General features: G+C 34.0%; 2 protein-coding genes across 11 annotated transcripts in view; one reads left to right on the top strand and one right to left on the bottom strand.

The window, feature by feature from the left end:
* Nucleotides 1-948, top strand: part of LOC126772665 (serine/threonine-protein kinase Doa) — a 53,796-nt gene extending 52,848 nt beyond the window's left edge. For all 8 annotated transcript variants that reach the window (XM_050493101.1, XM_050493099.1, XM_050493097.1 and 5 more), the window contains one exon: nt 544-948. In XM_050493101.1, the coding sequence (XP_050349058.1) occupies nt 544-614 (71 nt within the window). In that variant the 3' untranslated portion in view covers nt 615-948. The remainder of the gene's footprint in view (nt 1-543) is intronic.
* Nucleotides 949-4,825: 3,877 nt separating this feature from the next.
* Nucleotides 4,826-19,963, bottom strand: part of LOC126772678 (NADP-dependent malic enzyme-like) — a 34,330-nt gene continuing 19,192 nt past the window's right edge. For all 3 annotated transcript variants that reach the window (XM_050493129.1, XM_050493130.1, XM_050493128.1), the window contains exons 3-12: nt 11,835-11,993; nt 10,258-10,439; nt 9,791-9,951; nt 9,099-9,303; nt 8,710-8,836; nt 7,928-8,153; nt 7,522-7,664; nt 7,237-7,410; nt 6,972-7,095; nt 4,826-6,384 (exon numbers count right to left, since the gene is read on the bottom strand). In XM_050493129.1, coding sequence (XP_050349086.1) covers nt 6,248-6,384; nt 6,972-7,095; nt 7,237-7,410; nt 7,522-7,664; nt 7,928-8,153; nt 8,710-8,836; nt 9,099-9,303; nt 9,791-9,951; nt 10,258-10,439; nt 11,835-11,993 — 1,638 coding nt within the window. In that variant the 3' untranslated portion in view covers nt 4,826-6,247. The remainder of the gene's footprint in view (nt 6,385-6,971; nt 7,096-7,236; nt 7,411-7,521; nt 7,665-7,927; nt 8,154-8,709; nt 8,837-9,098; nt 9,304-9,790; nt 9,952-10,257; nt 10,440-11,834; nt 11,994-19,963) is intronic.

The raw sequence follows: 19,963 nt of genomic DNA, 5'->3' as shown, positions 1-19,963 counted from the left end.
TCAGGCCTGTTTTAACTCGTTAGACGCTTCTTAGCTTTGTATTTCTATCGTGTGAACACATGCTGCGACATGTTGGATTTTTTTCGTTTCTTTACTCTTAGTGTGCATATATTATAAGTTTTACTTGCGAAACTTATAACTAAATTTTTTTATATTTTATTTTAATAAACTTATCGCGTGATTGTCAATTTTTATTTATTAAATATTTATTTTTTGGTAATGTTTTTGTTGGAATGATCGTATTTTAAAAAGTAACAGTTGTTGATTTTATATTAGCATGTTCATCCTCACAAGACATCAGGCATTTTTCCGAACACTTCCCATACATACTCCTATATTTCCCATACATTTTTATTTTTTTTTATTTTTAGTAAAATTTAGTCGCACGATAGCTGAAACTTATTTTATTTGGAATAATTACTTCGATTGAAAAAAAATTGACAGAAAACCTTGCTTGATAAAATTATAAAAAACCTTATTATTCAATCAAACTTAAATAAAAGATAAAATTTCCTTACTAATAATGAAATGGTTCTCTTGTAGGCAATGACCGCGCCAGGTGCAACGGTGAGGGTTCGGGGTCTCGTGAGCGATCACACTCGCTCAGCAGGTGAGCCGAACCGCGCTGGCCGCCGGCCGCTCGCCCTCGCCGACCCTGGCCGCCGCCGGTCGACGCGGCCCGCGCCGGCCGACTCTGGCCGCCGCCTGCTGACGCGACCTGCTGTGGTCGACTCTGGCCGCCGCCGACCGACCCGCCCCGCGCCGGCCGACACTGGCCGCCGCCCACCGGAGCGCCCGCCCCGTGTGCACGTGTACATTGTTAATGAAGTGATAAGTGATATAATTATTTTGCAGACATTGTAATCTAGGTTATATTTTGTTGTGAATCGGTACTTCTCAATTTGTATTTATAAATAATTACTACTTGAAATAAAGACTGTTGGTCTCGAGAGAAAATATGTTTTATTTTTTAGTTTATCTCTACATATTCTGTATAGTGCGTACCCCATGGTCAATAATATTTTTGATTTTTATTTTAAAAATTAAATATTGGTCATATCTAATATTGACCATAATATATTGATTCTAAATTAAACTGCATTTATAAAAATCAAGAATAGTGAGAGTTGTTCGCCTCGGTTCGAAACAAAAGTCGTTAAGGCCACATGTTTATATACTAATAACCTAGTTATTATTAATTCTACGCACATAGCAAGGACTTATTTGACGATGATGAACGTGATGGTGATGGAACTTAAATGAAGAGTCATCAAATGGATCCAGAGAGGCACTGTGCCTATTTAAGATTTAACAAAAATTTGCTACCGGTGAGTTACTTCCTAAAACAGTTTTAAGAAAAGGTCTTACTAATGGGGCTATCGGCTTACGTGGGTATCAAACAGGAACATTTAATTTTATTCTAGAAACTAGATAAGAATTATCATGTATTCTATTTAAAGTTTTATACACAGTAAGTATAGTAACAGCCTGTTAATGTCCCACTGCTGGGCTAAGGCCTCCTCTCCATGTTGAGGAGAAGGTTTAGAGCTTATTCCACCACGCTGCTCCAATGCGGGTTGGTAGAATACACATGTGGCAGAATTTCAATGAAATTAGACACATGCAGGTTTTCTCACGATGTTTTCCTTCACCGTCAAGCACGAGATGAATTATAAACACAAATTAAGCACATGAATATTCAGCGGTGCTTGCCCGGGTTTGAACCCACGATCATCGGTTGAGATTCACGCGTTCTAACCACTGGGCCAACTCGGCTTTCTGTTAAAGTTTTATGTAAAAACGTTAAATCTAACATGTCACGTCGTTGACTTAAGGTAAGATTTTGAAATAAGTCGGAAAAGACCTGTCCTTGTGAGCAATCGTGTCGGCAATGCTCCGCAGGGAATCGGCGTGGAGGACCGTAGCCTCCTTCTGCGAGACCGTTATGGTCCGAAAGGAGACAGACGGTGGAGCGGGAACGGGAAAGGGCCGATCCTGCTCGGTGAACTCGCGCTGCCGTACGCACTGGCGAAGAGTACGGGGGGAGCTCCGCCGAGCCACGAGCGAAGAACAGCACGGGAGAGGCCGCGGATGCCTTATATCAACACGATCCTTTCCGAAGACGGCCATCGCAGTGGTTTTAGTGGGTAAGACTCCCACATAATTTTATAAAATTTTAAAAAACGCCGCAGTAGAAAACGACATTTGAATTTGTCCGCCTTTACTTCGGAGTATCCACAGTAGATTGAAACGCAACAAAGACATCAGTCACTTGTCACACTCTTGCGCATACGCAGTTACGCGGGTACGCGGTTAATTTATCGCACTTTTTGTTAAAATTATATCGTTTTCGATTTTATTCTACATTTATGTATCCTTAAAATATTAGTTTCTATCAAGATACCTACCATGATTTATACAAAAATATTCAACACAGTAACGTATCAACTGCTGTTGACGACGCCGAATTTAAAGAATAAATTTGTTAGTTTATTCGTACCTCAATCGTTAACGTTTTTAACTCTTCTTTTCCTATTAGAAGTAGTTTGAAAGTGATAATAATTATTGAGTAATCTTATAACTATTTCTTAATTTTATACTTGATAACTAATCTTTTCTTTTATAGTGGTTATTTACTTAAAAATAGTTTTGTTTTTTTTTCCATAAACAAAAACATAATTATTATGAATAAATAATAAATAAAACAGTATTGTTGCATATGCATTATTATTAAAACAAAACATTGGGGTAGCTTACGAAATTAAATGAGTTTAACTGAGAGACGTAGATGAAGCTATGTGAAATGTTATATGCAAAGTAAATCAAGACATCTACAAAATTTTAGTCTAAAAATGTTAAATACTGTTTTTATGACGCTTAGATTTATTTAAATGTGCTTAAAAATAGTGCTGGAGGTTGTTACCTTAATTTATTAAATATTTTTATTAGAATGAGCACTTATTTAATTACAACGAATAAACGGATATCAAGTAGATGTCTTCTTTTACGTTGAGGCTTTTACAAAGTAAAAAAATACATCTAGTAGACTGAAAAGCAGCCTAGCTGAGACTACGACCTTCTCACTAAATTATCAAATATCATATTGTTAACTCATTTTTATGGTTTTGTACCTTAATTTTTTCTTTGTTTCTTTTTGGTGAATAAAGTTATTTATTATTATTATCTACATTATTTCAGAAAAACAACGACATATCGAAAAAGCCGATATACAATAAATAAAAAATGTTATTTTTCATTAAATCATCATGGAAAATTTCAAGTTAATTGCTACATAAATGTCGAAATGTTTACTATTTTTTACTTAATGTGATCTGAAAAATTGCTATTATGTCGATGTCTGTATCTACTTTGCTGCCCTCGGCATATGTATGGTAAGTGGTCAACAACGCCCATAGACATTGGCATTGTGAGAAATGTAACCATCGCTTACATCTCCAATGCGCCACCAACCTCGGGAACTAAGATGTTATGTCCCTTGTGCATGTAATTACACTCGCTCACTCACCCTTCAAACCGGAACACATTAATACCAAGTAATGCTGTTTTGTGGTAGAATATCTGATGAGACGACCTTGCACATAGCCCTACCGCCAGTACCATACTATTTCAATATATGTATTTATTGTTAAGTACGAGCACTTATCTTCTTTTATTTCAAACTAGGTGTGAAAATTGTCTCAATTCTGAACTAAAAGTTTTTTTAGGAGTGGCATGACGGTCGAGGTTTATGAAATTGTTAATTTTCACATCAAACGATATATTCCTTATTTTTGATTTTTAGTTAATAATTATATTAATTACAATATTTTATCTCAAATGTACTTGACGACGAACCACGAAGGAAAACCCCATTGTTGCCAGTCCGAACTTTTACAAACTTAAGTTTTAGTCAATTCAATAATTATTTAAATTAGTAAATGATAAACAAGACCGAACTTTTAATACCAAATATTAAATTAAATAAAACAATCTTAAAACATCTACATAATTATGGTAACATATAGACGTGGGCACGGACTTTATTTACTTTTTTTACATTTGTTGCACGTAAGATGTTCAATATGCCGTAACATATTCCACAGGCGAGTCCGCGGCTTGTTGATTTTTGAAAGTAATATAAACTTCATAAAATACAAGATAAAAAGTTTATTTGATTGATTCGAATTCACTCGATATTATTATGATTGACAAAAGTGGCGCCTGGACGATGCTGATTAAATTAAAAAAAAATACCAATTCTGCAGCAATTTATTATAACGCACATAAACGGTTACAAATCGTTATTTCATTTAAAAAACGTTACCACAACAGAAAAATATTAGGACATACTTATTTTTCAATTAATCACAACAATACAAAATAAAACAAATTAAATATACTATTAATATAAACAATATTCATAAATCTCCTCAATCACTTTAGATAGATTCACTGTCGATAGTTAAGATAACTTTGTTACAATATGATTGGTCGAGATCTTGAATAACATATGGTATTCATTATGGATTTGTGAAATTTGACTGTCTGCAAATTTTTTCTGGAATTTTGGAGACAAAAATAGAGTGGGTAGAAGTAGTTAAGTGGAGTTATTTTGTAATTTAAAACTATATATAACACAACGTTAGATAATCAAAAACTATTTGTAATTTGTATATTTATATAAAAATTTATACGTTTCTTTTATTTACTTTTTTCCTATTGCCATTGGAGCAGGCTATAGTATTGACTACATCGAATTAAAATTAAAATTGATACTGATAAAAGTTGAAAGGTTTGATTTGGATCATTTGTTTAAATAATAAAATATTCAAAAAAAATCATTTATTTTTATAGCGTTACAAATAAATAGTATATTGCATAGCCGGTCTGTTAAATATTAAGTTGTTCAATATTACAATTCTAGTCTACATGACAAGGTTCTTAATTTAACTAAATAAATAAATATGTAACTTGATAAATTTATAAACTTAACAAAAAATATATATTTTTTCATTACTTTGTCCACTATATTACTTATAATACATATCACAAATTTTTTTTTACATTAACACACAAAAGTACATTAATTTCGATATAAATAAAATTATGATTACAATCATTAATTAGGTCTACATTTATCAAAAAGCTAATATTTCGAATATTGGAATGTTATGTTGCCATAATTTTAGTTGAATGCGACACAGACAATACAATAATTTTATTGTTTTGTCAATAATGTATTAACAGTTGCCAAAGTAAAAATAAATACCAAAAATATGTCATTGTATCATTATTCGAATAGATTAAGCGTCACTACACTTGGCAATGCACTGATGCCAAAATTAATTTTACAAATTGCACCTTAGAATTTTTCAAATTATTTTTAGGCAAAGCAATTAAAATATTACAACAATTAATCATTATCATATTCATTCAATGTGTACCAAAAAACAATCAAATTTTGTCAAGATGTATGATGATGTCAAACTCAATACATTAAGTAGTATAGCTAAGTAGTAGGTAACAAAAATGGATAAATGTTTAAAAATCTGAGTTTAACATTAAAAGATTCCTTGTCAATAGAACTTACATTTTATTAATGGTTAACGCGAAAAGCGCTGCTATCGCTTAAAACACAAAGACTTTGATCGAGTATACCTTGAAGTCTGTTTAAATTATATAATATAAATAATCCCGTTACGCCTAATAATAAAACTTTGGTAAAATTTGATCAAGCGATGACAGCGATTAGATAAACAAACTGATTGCCAAACCGAATAACAGATGGTCGTAACTCTATAAGCCATTCCTTTGACTGCAAAGGTTTTGTAGAAGGTATCGACATAAATACTGATTTATGTCGATACCTTCTACAAAAGTGGCCAATTTTTACAGTTTTCCGCTCTAAGTTGCAAAACGACTTAACTAGTCGGATCTCGTTCACCTCGTACAAAATGTAAACCAAGCGAAGCTAATAATCGATACCATCAAGTTATCGAGTACGGAGCAATTTAACTGTATTTTACAGTAATGTGAAATACATCTGAAATCTGAGTTTGGAAATCGATGATAGATTTATGTGAAATATTTATAACTGAGATATTTCTCAGTTATAAATATTTCACTGTACTGTACTGGTACTGGCCTAGGCCATGGAACCAAAATAGTCGTCTCCAGGGAGTAAAGCGCGGTCGGTTTACACGTAGTACGGTGCGCGGGGCGGGGCGGGGCGGGGCGTTCTGTCGGTCTACATGAGCGCGACGCGCGGCGCGTCTGTCGGCCAGTCGTAGCGCGGCGGCAGAGCGGACGTGTATCGCACGTCGTACATCTGCGCGCGGATAAACGCCTCCGTGTCCAGCGGCTGCGGTTGCACCGACGCCTTGCCTGCGCATGGTACTCGACATTGTAATGATGTGTCAAATTGTTTGGTCCTTTTTTATAATATAGGTAGGCGGACGAGCATATGGGCCAGCTGATGGTAAGTGGTCATTACACCCATAGACATTAGCATTGAATTGAGAAATGTTAACCATCGCTTACATCGCCAATGCGCCACCAACCTTGGTAACTAAGATGTTATGTCCCTTGTGCCTGTAATAACACTGGCTCACTCACCCTTTTTTTATAGAATAGGAAGGTGGACGAGCATATGGGCCACCTGATGGTAAGTGGTCACCAAACGCCCTTAGACATTGGCATTGTAAGAAATGTCAACCATCGCTTACAGCCAATGCGCCACCAACCTTGGGAACTAAGATGTTATGTCCCTTGTGCCTGTAATTACACTGGCTCACTCACCCTTCAAACCAGAACACAACAGTGTTTTGCGGTAGAATATTTGATGAGTGGGTGGTACCTACCCAGAGGAGCTTGCACAAAGCCCTACCACCAGGCATACAAAATATGTATATTGAATTAAAAAATATATCTTATTTTAATGGGATCGATTTAAAGAAAAACGAAACTGTTACCTGTTTTGTATGCGTGCTGTACAACTTTCTTGGCGATCTGGATGGAGCACTCCTGTATGGCCGCCAGGGGCGGGTACAAGCTGCCCTGGTCCAGATTATCTTGGGACACGATCTCGGCCAGAGCCTGAAATTTACACTGAGGGATTAGCATCGATATAAGTAACAAACATGCGAGTAAGAAAAGAGTATATTTTTATTCAGTTCATATTTTCCAAAAGTGCGGCTGAAGGGTAGAGCACGGTAATCTCAAGCGTTAAGCCCGTACCTCCGCAGCGAGCAGCATGAAGTCGTCGGAGATGTCGACGAGGCCGGCGCACAGGATGCCGAGCGCCAGGCCGGGGAAGATGTAGGCGTTGTTGCCCTGGCCCGGCCGCAGCACGCGACCGTCCTTGGTGCGGTAGTCGGGGAACGGCGAGCCCGACGCGAAGATGGCGCGGTCCTGCACACAAGGACTCGGTTACAAAACGTCGCGGAAGACAAGAACGTCATTTGAGGACGAACAGTGAATTGTTATTATAAAAAAAATTGTAGTGGCACGTGGTGCACGTACATCGGTGTTTCCGTAGGCCTCCTCCGCGGTGCACTCCGCCTTGCTGGTGGGGTTGGAGAGCGCGAATATGACAGGCCTGTCGTTGTTGTCTCCCATGGCGCGCAGGATGTCGGCGGTGAATGCGCCGCCGATGGCCGCCGCGCCTGCGGACACACACGCGCATTAGCTCGCTCGGACACTTATTGTGTTATAGTTTACATATATTGAGGTGGAGGACTCATATTTACAGTAAAAGTATTTTAATTCCTTGCACGATCAATGTGGCCCTAATCAAAGGAACTCGACCTTGCACAAAGCCCACTAGCAAATTCTGTAGCAAAATTAGTTATCAAACTTAAGTTCTGTATATCTGATTACATACCCTATTTTTAAAGTAAGAAATTTTTAATCTATAAAGCAAACTCACCGATGAGTACAGAGGGTTTCGCGACGTTGACTACTTCGGCAAGGGTGCGAATGGGGGGGCAGTTCTTCGCAAATTTCTCCTTATGCTCGTTTATTCCACCATCAGGTCTATTCTTTACGATAAGACCTTTGGAATCCACCATCCAGATACGGTTGCGAGCTTCGGCTTCAGGGGTACCTTCAGCTTTCATCGCCATCACACACAACTCCGCAATACCCAAAGACGCCTGTTGATGAAATTTAATAAAAGTTATGTAAACAGGCACAATCTTTTAGTGCTGATGTTGATTTAGCCGATAAACCACTAAAAGTGTTCTGCATGAAGATCGTCTTAGGATTTGTAATAGGTAGGCATAATTGAGATAATAATAACAAGTATGAACATACATACAACAACAAATAGGTATGTAAATTTAACATAATTTTGTAAAACTTCATAGAAGTGAAATCATTTAAATTAGTCCGCAAATGTTGTATTACATAAAAACAGGGATCATACTCGATTTATTGTAAATGTACACACAGATAACGGATTGCAGATCCACTGCTCATCTCAAGTCAGATAATCTCGTTCATAATATTAATAATTTTCGTATACAAAGTATTCAGAAAACAACATTTATAGAAATCATTCGGCGGGAAGGAAAACATTGTAAGGAAACTGATGTATGCTTTTACCTACAAAATCCCATGATTGGCTCATACGACACCAATGGATTGTGCTGACTCTATTATAGTCTACCATGCGGTTTAGGTACGTAAAGTGCGCGAGTAATGCGATACCTCCCCGGCGCCCTGGAACACGAAGGTGTTCTCGGACAGACGCTTGCCGGTGACGCGCAGCGATGCCAGCAGGCCAGCCACTGCAACCGCCGCCGTGCCCTGGATGTCGTCGTTGAAGGTGCAGTACCTGCGCGAAGCGGTCGATGGTTCAATTTCAACAGTGAGAGAACTATAAAGATTTTCTGTCTCTATCTCCAACGTTTATTGTGTTTGCAGAAAGGAAAATAAGAAACGTAAACCGGATGTAACTCAGGACACGTAACAGTTTTTGTGTCGGAAATATTTAACTCAAACATTACATATAGAAACATTACACTAAAAATCGAACTCAAAATGTAATCGCTTCTATAGAAATCACTTCGTTTGGATCAGATCAAAATTGTCCTCACTTTCCACGGTACTTCTCTAGAAGGCGGAAGGCGTTGGCGTTGCCAAAGTCCTCGAACTGTATGAGACAGTTCTGGCCGAAGCGCTGCACGACGGCGTGCATAAACTCGTCGATGAACTCGTCGTAGGCGGCGCCGCGGACGCGTTTCTGTCGCAGGCCGATGTAGAGCGGGTCGTCTAACATCGTCTGGGTGTTCGTGCCCACATCTGTAACGGTGCACCAAATATTTGGATACAATTCCTTACATTTCAATAAGCAAACTATGTGCCTGTTATTTACTGAAAAAAATATTTTTTTATCTTTATAATAAAAGGGACATTTCTAAGCATTTATTTTTTAATTATTTTAATTTTATTATTAACTTCAGTGATGTCGACGCGCTCGTATCATAATGATGAACCAAGTCGACGATACGTTGAGTTTTTCCGAAACGTGTCGACGATGGCTGGATAAATAACGTAAGTAATGGTATATGTAATCAGAATAGTTGAATTTAATAATATATATAAATTTAATATTAATAGTTGAATAATATCACGAGTACTTACGATTGTTTGCTCAATAAGCAATTATCATCGTTTAAAAAAGTGATTGAATTAAAACCCAAGTATAATTTTTAAAAAAATATGCCTACTTAAATACCTAAGGTATCATATCATAAATTATTATTTAATGTAACAAAAAGAAACTTACCAAGCGTGATAGGGAGGCACTGATGAGGCTTGATACCAGCCAGCGCGGTGTACAGCGACAGCTTGCCCACGGGAATACCCATACCACAGGCGCCTAAGTCTCCCAAACCCAAAATACGTTCGCCGTCAGTCACTACGATGGCACGTACATCGGTTTCGGGCCTGATATTGAAAACAATGGGCTAAATCATTTAACATCGTAGCAAAAAGGATTTTACAAATGTTCAACAAGAAGCAGAATTTCTTCCGACACAACGTGTTATTTACGGCCGAGCACCAAATGAATTATACAAAAACAAATTAAGCATCGGAAATTTCTAAGTTGCTTGCCTAGGTTTGAACCAGCAATCTTCTCTTATGATCCACGTTTTCTCTCTCTACTGGTCACTACAGTGTGAATACTTTTTAAATATACAAATACAAATATCTCAAAAGCAAAGCGCGTATATAATTAAAAGCGAGATATACCAGTTCTTCAATATATCATAGACGTGTCCCTTGTCGTTGATGGTGATAAAGAGACCGCGCGGCCGGCGGTACACCAGTCCGTATTTCTGACACGCGAGCCCGACAGTCGGCGTGTACACTATAGGCATCATTTCCGCTACGTTTTCTCCGACGAATCGGTAGAAAAGATGCTCGTTGCGATCCTTGGAGAGAAAGTAAATATTATATTGTAAAAATCATTATTAAGCGACTATTTAACACACTCCCGCATCTCTCTGAGATAATATAGTAGAATAATATGTCACCGGTTCATAAAACTATCTCTAAGTACAAACTCTTGCGATCTTGAAAAAATAAGAACCCCGACAATCTATGAAACAAAGTATACATATACTAAATTTACATTTGTCATTGCTACATTTTACAAACGATCATCAAAATCACCAATATCCGTGTAGACACTTTCGCATTCCTATTACTTAGTGCGCATCATCACGTATTTCGTATAAGTATGTAATGTTAATAGCTACTAGGTTCTTCTTCGACATGTCGCAACCTTCTTCCTTCGATATTTTGTAAATGTAATTTTTTACAGTTTTATGTTAGTCACAATGTAAAAAATATAAATGTAATTAATAAAAATAAGGAAATCATTATTTTTTTACGGTCGGCTACAAAGTACGCGTAATTACATTACATACGACCTTTTTCATTAGCAATAACGATATAAATGCATAGTAAATTAGGCGCTTAAAATGTCTGCATATCTTAAAATGACAACAACGACACGTTTTAAGCTTTATTGTGAGTAACTTTGGTTGGTGACTGAATACTTATTGATGCGGGTTGGTTGATGGGACTTGTCTCAGAAGCATCCGACATACAAGTTTTCTCTCGAAGTTTTTCCTTACCGCCGAGCACACGAGCAGGTAACTCAATAGTTTCAAGTTTGAGGTAATTTATAAATAATTATTAATTTATGGGTCGTCCGTTTTTGTATACAAAGTAAGAATCAAGGTAATTTGCGCTCAATTAAGTTTACTTACAAACTATCAATTTTTTAAATAATAAAACTTTTTATCCCAACTTTAAATTGACGAAAATTATTCAACCTTTTTACTTTAGCGGAGAGATATAAATCGTCGTGAACATTTTAAATTTATAACACAATTGTAACATTAACCAAGATTTTATGGTGGCGTGGTGATTAACATTGCCTGATGTTTCTTTGAAATTTTAAAAATACAATTATATACCGTATGGTTAAAATTAATTTAGCGTAGTCGTATGTAACTATAGAAAGTATTTATATTCAAGTGTTTACTGTTTAATAGATCCTTATTATTAAATGTATTTATCTAATCTTATACTTTAAAATAAACATAACATTAATGTTATCATCTCTTTAGAAAATGTAAACATAAACAAAGTTATGCGAGGTACGCATAACTACGCATAGTAATGTTTGTATTACGTTAGCTACGTGTACCCATACCACTAAGTAGAAAACGGTAAGTCAAGACTAAAATAAATTCAGGATCGTTAAATTTATTATTTACGTTCTTAAATAAAAATAAATAGACAACATTTGTACTCACAAGTAATCCCATCAAGTAGATGTACTTGTTCAAAGGATCCTCGTACCGGTCGAAGGACAGCTTGCACAGTTGCACCTGCTCCTCCTGGCTCTTCACCCTCGGGGGCAACAGGCCGTGAATGCCCATCGCTTGACGTTCCTCAATTGTAAACGCCATACCCTAGGACAAGAAAAAAAATGTTTAGATGAAATATTTACGTACGAACTGAAATTGTCTATACGAAGTAATAAAATGAGTTGTTTTATAATAATATTCTACGGAATAATGTTTTAAATGTATTAAAAATATTTATGTCCGATTGTGTTTTCACTATCACATGTTTTAACATTTAGTAGTAAAAATACCTACTCTTAATTTTATAGAAAATTCACTAAAAGTACTGAAATACATTTAGTTTTAATTTTATGCTGAATCTCTTACGATGTAAACACAAGGTTACAGTTTATTTCAATAGAACCGGTTTAGTCATCTTAAAATAATTAATTTAGGTAACAAAATATTATACATAAATCTCATTTCCAATATATTTGCATGGTTTCGACAGCTCCGTGACAAAGTGGTTTCTCGAAGCATTCATCAATTTATTTTCTATTAATATTATTTAAGGCTTTATAATTAATATTGAGTACCAACCTAATTAAACTAGAAATATTTGAAAGTATAAATTGTTAAGTATTATATTTAATTAGTTATCTAAAATTAAAATATTTTTATTTATGCTATAACATATATGATTTTGGATTTATTTTTTCATATAATATTTTTACAATGTCAATATTTCATCAATCGAGCTTGCACGAAACCGTACAATTGGTAAAACGTTAATACAAATACCTAATCCAAGAGAAAAGTTTATTTTTGGACGATTTGTATGAAACATTCCAGATCTTTCGGGCGTCACAAAGTCTACGGTAAATGACGTACAAGGTGACCGAGGTATTTGCAACAGTTTTACACGCTTGAACTATAAACTAAATTACTATGACCTACCATTTCCTATCGGTAGCCATTATCGCTGCATAACCTAACACTGCAAAGAATACATTTAGCGTAGTTACTATATCACGATTACATACGATACATACATTAGTTACTATATCACGATATACCTATACTTATATATATAAGAAAAACCCTATAATAAACGGTTATTCAGGTACACAAACCCGATTTAAATTTTAATAATGTTTAAATTAACACGAGCAGAAAAACCGAAATAATAATATTTTTTATATAACTTTCCGCAAAATTTCGTCAGACTAAAGTAACCCGCGTCGGCAATGAGTAATACTTATAGATGTTGTTTCCTGTTCCACTGTCCGCGTGATTGTACGCGGACTTGGAAATCACGCTTCTAAGGATTTGTCGTTGAAACGAAACTATTTAGTAACATAATGTACGAGAATGATCGAATACTCGCATGTCAAATCCTATCAAATTTACATATACTTGTTATTTGTTAACGAAATCATCTAATACTATTGATAATGTATGGACAATGGAAAATAAACATTAAAATTCACATAATATAGTATGGAAATTATTTGGCTCACTTAGTAGTAATGTTTCATTAAGACAAAACGTAGTCAATAGGAATAAAACTTCTTCCAGCAGACAATTAGATAGTTTACTCGATGTCGTAACTTCCGAAGTTACAAAAAACTAATATGAATATTCATTTATTTCTATATAAGTCGTTTTATGAATTATTATCTACGTAATTGCGACTATAACTAAATAAATTCATTAGTTTTCTCATATCGATACTTAATTTATTACTAAACAAATACATTCAAAGGTAACAATTTTTTTTGGTATAAAAAAATCACGACATAGATACGATGTATAAATTATTAATATTAAACCCAATGGAGGCGTGGCTATGACGTAACAAACGGTTCCGTTCGCGTACTTTATATGTATGGACTAACGTTCTGGCTTAATATTGTGCAAATGGTTTTTTGCTCTGTCATGTAAAGCGTATTGTATATTTATTAATACTATTAATTATAATTCAGCAATTATAGATTCGCTTTATATTTACATATATATATTACGTACTTTTATTTTTATTATTGAACGTATGATAATATAAAAATAAATTAATAATAATGTTACCGAAACTATTTCAATAGCTTAGCGGGAATGGTAACAGTAGACAAATCTTAGTCGAAGATTACGAGTTAAAATTTGGACAAAAGCTTTTAGAAATATGTCAAATCGGTAAAAGATAGTATATTTTCTATGGATATTTATGGTCATACCAATGTCTTCAATATCTTTGATTAGCTTTCACAACAGTGAAACATTTACAAACTTACGGCCTTACTTAAAACGTTTAGCGAGTGATTAGTTAAACATTGCTGTGTCTTCTTTTTTCGTTTGTCAAATCAATAAGTTATTATTCTGTCAAGAAAGAGAGAAATCAGTGTTTAACGAATAGTTATCCGCAAAACAACGTTTATAAGTAAGGCCAACATTGTTAGCGTATTCAGTCATTATATACATAAAATATAAGTCGATAATAATCAAAAATAATTTATTAAGCTATAACAAACATCTAACCCGTGAATCATGCGCCGCCAAGCTATCCGGTATAGAGTAAACTTCTCGTCGAGGCGTCAGTTGCCACCAATCACGCTCCATTTTATTTTTCACCCTCGTCAAAACTTCATCCTCAAACGGCTTACTAAATCCTTCCAATTTAGATAATATTTTTATAATATTTCGCTCTCCTTTGAATCCACTTTCAGCAAATATTATTACGGAGCTCGTAAATCACAGCTTTCAACGATTTTCCAGTGAAGAGCGTTAAATAACATAAAATTTTTCGTATAAAAGAACGTAAGTAAGATTTTATGTCAAATACGCACGATTGCTTTAGATACCAAAAATTTAATTAAACATCTTTTGGGGTTAATAAAAAATAATAAAAAAAATAAGCCGAGATGGCACACTGGTTAGAACGCGTGAATCTTAACCGATGATCGTGGGTTCAAACCCGGGCAAGCACCACTGAATTTTCATATGCTTAATTTGTGATTATAATTCATCTCGTACTTTACGGTGAAGGAAAACATCGTGAGGAGAACCTGCATGTGTCTAATTTCACTGAAATTCTGCCACATGTGTATTCCACCAACTCGCATTGGAACAGCGTGGTGGAATAAGCTCCAAACCTTCTCCTCAAAAAGAGGAGAGGAGGCCTTTAGCCTATCAGTGGGACATTCACAGGCTGTTACGGGGTTATATTATGATGAAATTACGATTTTTCTTTAAAGGCAATATAACTTGAAATAATTTCGAAGACATGACGAAACATGATGATGACATGTGAATCTGTATTACGTCTAGATATCTTACAAAATTGTCATGTCATGTAATTTCATAACAGCGTCTACAAATGAACTAAAAGTTGAGTGAAAATGTTCAAACAACCAGTCTTAAGTACGTGATAACAAATTTATTAGAAAATGCAGCTTTTATGTCTGAGGCTACGATCAATAACACACGGTGTATATATGTTATGTAGGAATAATACTTTTAGTATATTGTTTAGAACAATGTCACTCGAGAAAAAATAAAGGAACGTCGTTTAAAAGTACGTACTTAAAAGATATTAAATTGTAAAATTACACAAGTTTATCGAATACTATTTTCTATCTTGCGAATCTTACTCTAACCAGCAATAATAACCGATGAGTTAAAGTAAGTCTGTCTGTAGCTTTGTTCATCAGAACTAAAGTACTAAACCAATAGGAATTAAAGACATACGGTAGCCTGTGACTTGAATAAGAACACCCTCGTTGCCATATAGATTACAAAATTTACGAGAAAAATACAGACGCGGGCGAAGTAATAGAGAACAGCAAGTGTTATAAATGCGAAAGATAATTTTTTTTTATTTAGGTTTTTGTTTATTGGTATGAATCACTTTGGACAATGAAATATAACTAAAACCAAATTAAACTTAAACGATTTTTTTATGTTTGTTTCATATTTAAACTTGTGAAGAGAGAGTAGGTCCTGGAATATTTTCCTTTTTCACGCCTAGCGACTAGTATCTTATCTAGGTACATACATATATGTATAAAAATAAATATATATTTCTTTGTACAATTCGAGTTTATTTTTTATTTCTCATAAAACGATACTAATTATCATCACTATTAATTAAATGTATATGAGTGTTACCTCGTTTATCATCATTTAAAAATTATATCTAACATTTCACGCGGCCACTGTGACGCCCGGGGCGACATAAATACAGTCGGGTTCGCTCCACATAACTTATTGCTGAGATTAAGGTCAAAGCTTTTGGAGGCTTTGTGGCATATTGAAGGTTATTATAAAAGCGTTACCGCTTTATATGAAGGTTTAGTTTGAATGTCGACAGACAAATTCGTTTGTATCGTTGTCAATTATTCGTGACTCTATATAATGATTTCTCAAGTAAATTATTAGAAATCATTGTCATCTAATATCACTACGCATTATAAAACAAAGTCCCACCGCCGCGTCTGTCTGAACGCGATAAACACTAAAATCAGCAAACGGAATTTCATTGGCTTGCCCTAATGGAGTGATTCATGAGAAATATTTAGGTATATAAATCATTATGGTTTTGTGAAAACCGACTGAAATACGAAGATGCCGCGTAAACAAATATTGATATTGTGTATTACGATATAAACCATTTTTAGACCTTTTTTTTGACAGGTGTGAAGCCGTGACAGGAGTCAGCAATATGCTAAATTACTTGATCATTATATAGAATTATTTAATTAATAGTAAATAAATAAATATAGATGGATAATATTAAAATAACAAAAATAGTTCGAAGTAAGATGAAGTGATTTAATAAATTAGTCAATTTTAATCCTAATTCCGATCAGAATTACGTACCGTGTCAACTAATTGACGTGACACTGACCGTAATAAGTTACAATATTATGTCAAGTGCAAAGTTTTTGCGAGCTGCAACAGATGTTTTGAGAACACGATAGATTACTTAACAATGACGTAACACGGAGGTGAGGCAACTATCAAGAAATACGTTTGAAGTTAAAGCAATCGTTTACAATTCATGTATGTATATTTCACGGACTTTCGTTCTACTCCAGTTTTCTTGATATTTTGTAACTCAACATGACTTACGCGCTTATGATGACAAAAAATATTTCCTTTATACTGATCTAGATTAAACTTGTCTAACGATCTCTAAATTTTTCAATTCACTATTTGTGCTTAATTGTAACACGTATGTATATAATTATTAATTAGAAATTGATATGATAATAAATTTAGCTCAGAGAAACGTAGTATTTTAACAAAGCTTAATAAATTATATTATAAAAATCAACATTATAAGTTTAAATACAAAAAATAATGTGTTATGTTGTAATTATGTAATTAAATTTCGAATAATATAGGATAATCCTTCAAAAAGTACATTTAATTTAAAATTTATTTTTTAATTAATAAATAAAACTACATTCTTAGTTTCCAGTAAACGATAACGACGTCATAAGATGTAATATAATCTCTAAAGCGAGTGCTACCAAGTATACGGTATAAACATATAAGTATTATGTTTTTCATTCATAAACCTAAATACAAACGCATGTATGAATACATATTATGACTTATTTTCACCGCAATGCAATATGACTCACCGCAGTTCAAATTTTACGAATTTGTTAACGTTATGTCACTGGTAACGTTGATGTGTGCGATAAGGTTTACTCTTACGATCACAGTAAAACACACATTTTAACCACACTTTTACTCAAAATAATATTATAAAATCGAAATACGATACATATATATATTTTAATTTACTGTTGGTAGGGCTTTGTGCAAGCTCGTTTGGGTAGGTACCACCCACTCATCAGATATTCTACCGCAAAACAGCAATACTTGATAATGTTGTGTTCCGGTTTGAAGGGTGAGTGAGCCAGTGTAATTATAGGCAGAAGGGACATAAAATCTTAGTTCCCAAGGTTGGTGGCGCATTGGCTATAAGCGATGGTTGACATTTCTTACAATGCCAATGTCTAAGGGCGTTTGGTGACCACTTACCATCAGGTGGCCCATATGCTCGTCCACCTTTCTATTCTATAAAAAAAAAAAATTTAAAATGTTCATATTCTTTGCATTTTTTGCTCTACAATTTACACCACAACTCTTCTATAATTGTATTATTTTTAATGATGTGTTTGTTTTGCGTATGCTGTCTATTTTAAACAAAGAGTTAGTTAAAACTACGAAAAAAAAAACAAATTGTATATTTGTCTTATTTAGCCAAATACATTTTGGTTACTTCTAAAACAAATGTAAGACTACACTTATATAATTACAAACTATAAAAAATAACATTATCATTGTACAGCTGGAATAATATTAATTGAATGTCACACGATTTGATTAATATCAAACATCAAACTGAGTGTCAAGTCTTTGCTGCTTTGAAATAGAGGATTACCTTTGATTTGAGTAATTACAAGCGATTATTTAAACGTAGACGCGAATATAATATTTGTTATAATTTAAGCGTCTATAGGTTAATGGTTATAAATACTACCTAGCGATGTGAAAGTCGCAGGTTCGACCCTAACTATATGGGAATATAGCTATACCATTAATTCTCTGAAAATAGGATCGTCTTTATTATTAAAATAGCAATACTAATAACTAACGATAATAATTATATTTTGATGAGAATTCAAACAAAATGTCAAAATTATTTAAGTTACTAATTTACGAAACGTTTTCATTTCATAATTATTTATCTATGAAATTTTCTACGAAGAATTACGCTTAACTAAAACTCCGAGCGTATTTGGAGCGTCGTTTATATTTTCTTGCATGAGAGTACAACACAATGGAAGTAGCCTTATTTAAAAATTATAGCAAGGATATATATATATATATGCAAGTATATGAGCTTCAAAAGTAGAGCATGCAAGACCTACACCTGACCTATGCTGTGCCCGTACAAGGTGGAACAGTCGACTGATATTGTTAGCTGTCATAATAACAATTCCATTTTGAGACATAATCAAACACAATCATATAAATATCGAGATATTTATACCGAGATTACTTTTAAAAAATAACTTAAATGAAGTTACTCATTTATTATCAGATATTTTATTTTAATATAAATTAATTCCATTATATAATGATATTTATATCACGTGTGCGATTTATTTGAGTATTATATCAACAATTGTAGTACTGCGTTCATAAGCTATTCGTAAAAATGTTGTTAACTTAAATTAATTTTGTACGATTGTGTTCGAAATGCAATAAGCATTACAAAATTTTATCGTCAAGTATACGTATGTAATTTGCATAATAGTTTCTCCTATCATATATTTAAATTTAAATTGCTAATCTTTTATCTTATAGCAAGGATATATATATATATATGCAAGTATATGAGCTTCAAAAGTAGAGCATGCAAGACCTACACCTGACCTATGCTGTGCCCGTACAAGGTGGAACAGTCGACTGATATTGTTAGCTGTCATAATAACAATTCCATTTTGAGACATAATCAAACACAATCATATAAATATCGAGATATTTATACCGAGATTACTTTTAAAAAATAACTTAAATGAAGTTACTCATTTATTATCAGATATTTTATTTTAATATAAATTAATTCCATTATATAATGATATTTATATCACGTGTGCGATTTATTTGAGTATTATATCAACAATTGTAGTACTGCGTTCATAAGCTATTCGTAAAAATGTTGTTAACTTAAATTAATTTTGTACGATTGTGTTCGAAATGCAATAAGCATTACAAAATTTTATCGTCAAGTATACGTATGTAATTTGCATAATAGTTTCTCCTATCATATATTTAAATTTAAATTGCTAATCTTTTGTAATGATCATGAACCGGAGCTGTTGAGACGAGTAAAAAAAATGACAGCGCTTTATATTTATTATCATATTATAGTTGAAAGATATCGTTTTTAATTATAATATGAAACCTTCAGAATAATTTGTAAAATATGTGCAACACGAAAAACAAGGTCATTGAAGATAGAAAAAGCATAAAAATGAGATCGTGTCGCGAGAGGGGCGTGCGATAAGGCGCGAGCGAAA

This window comes from Nymphalis io, chromosome 13 (genome assembly GCF_905147045.1).
Source record: "Nymphalis io chromosome 13, ilAglIoxx1.1, whole genome shotgun sequence".
In the NCBI taxonomy this organism is placed as follows: Eukaryota; Metazoa; Arthropoda; class Insecta; order Lepidoptera; family Nymphalidae; genus Nymphalis; species Nymphalis io.
This window is presented reverse-complemented; position numbering and strand designations above follow the sequence as displayed.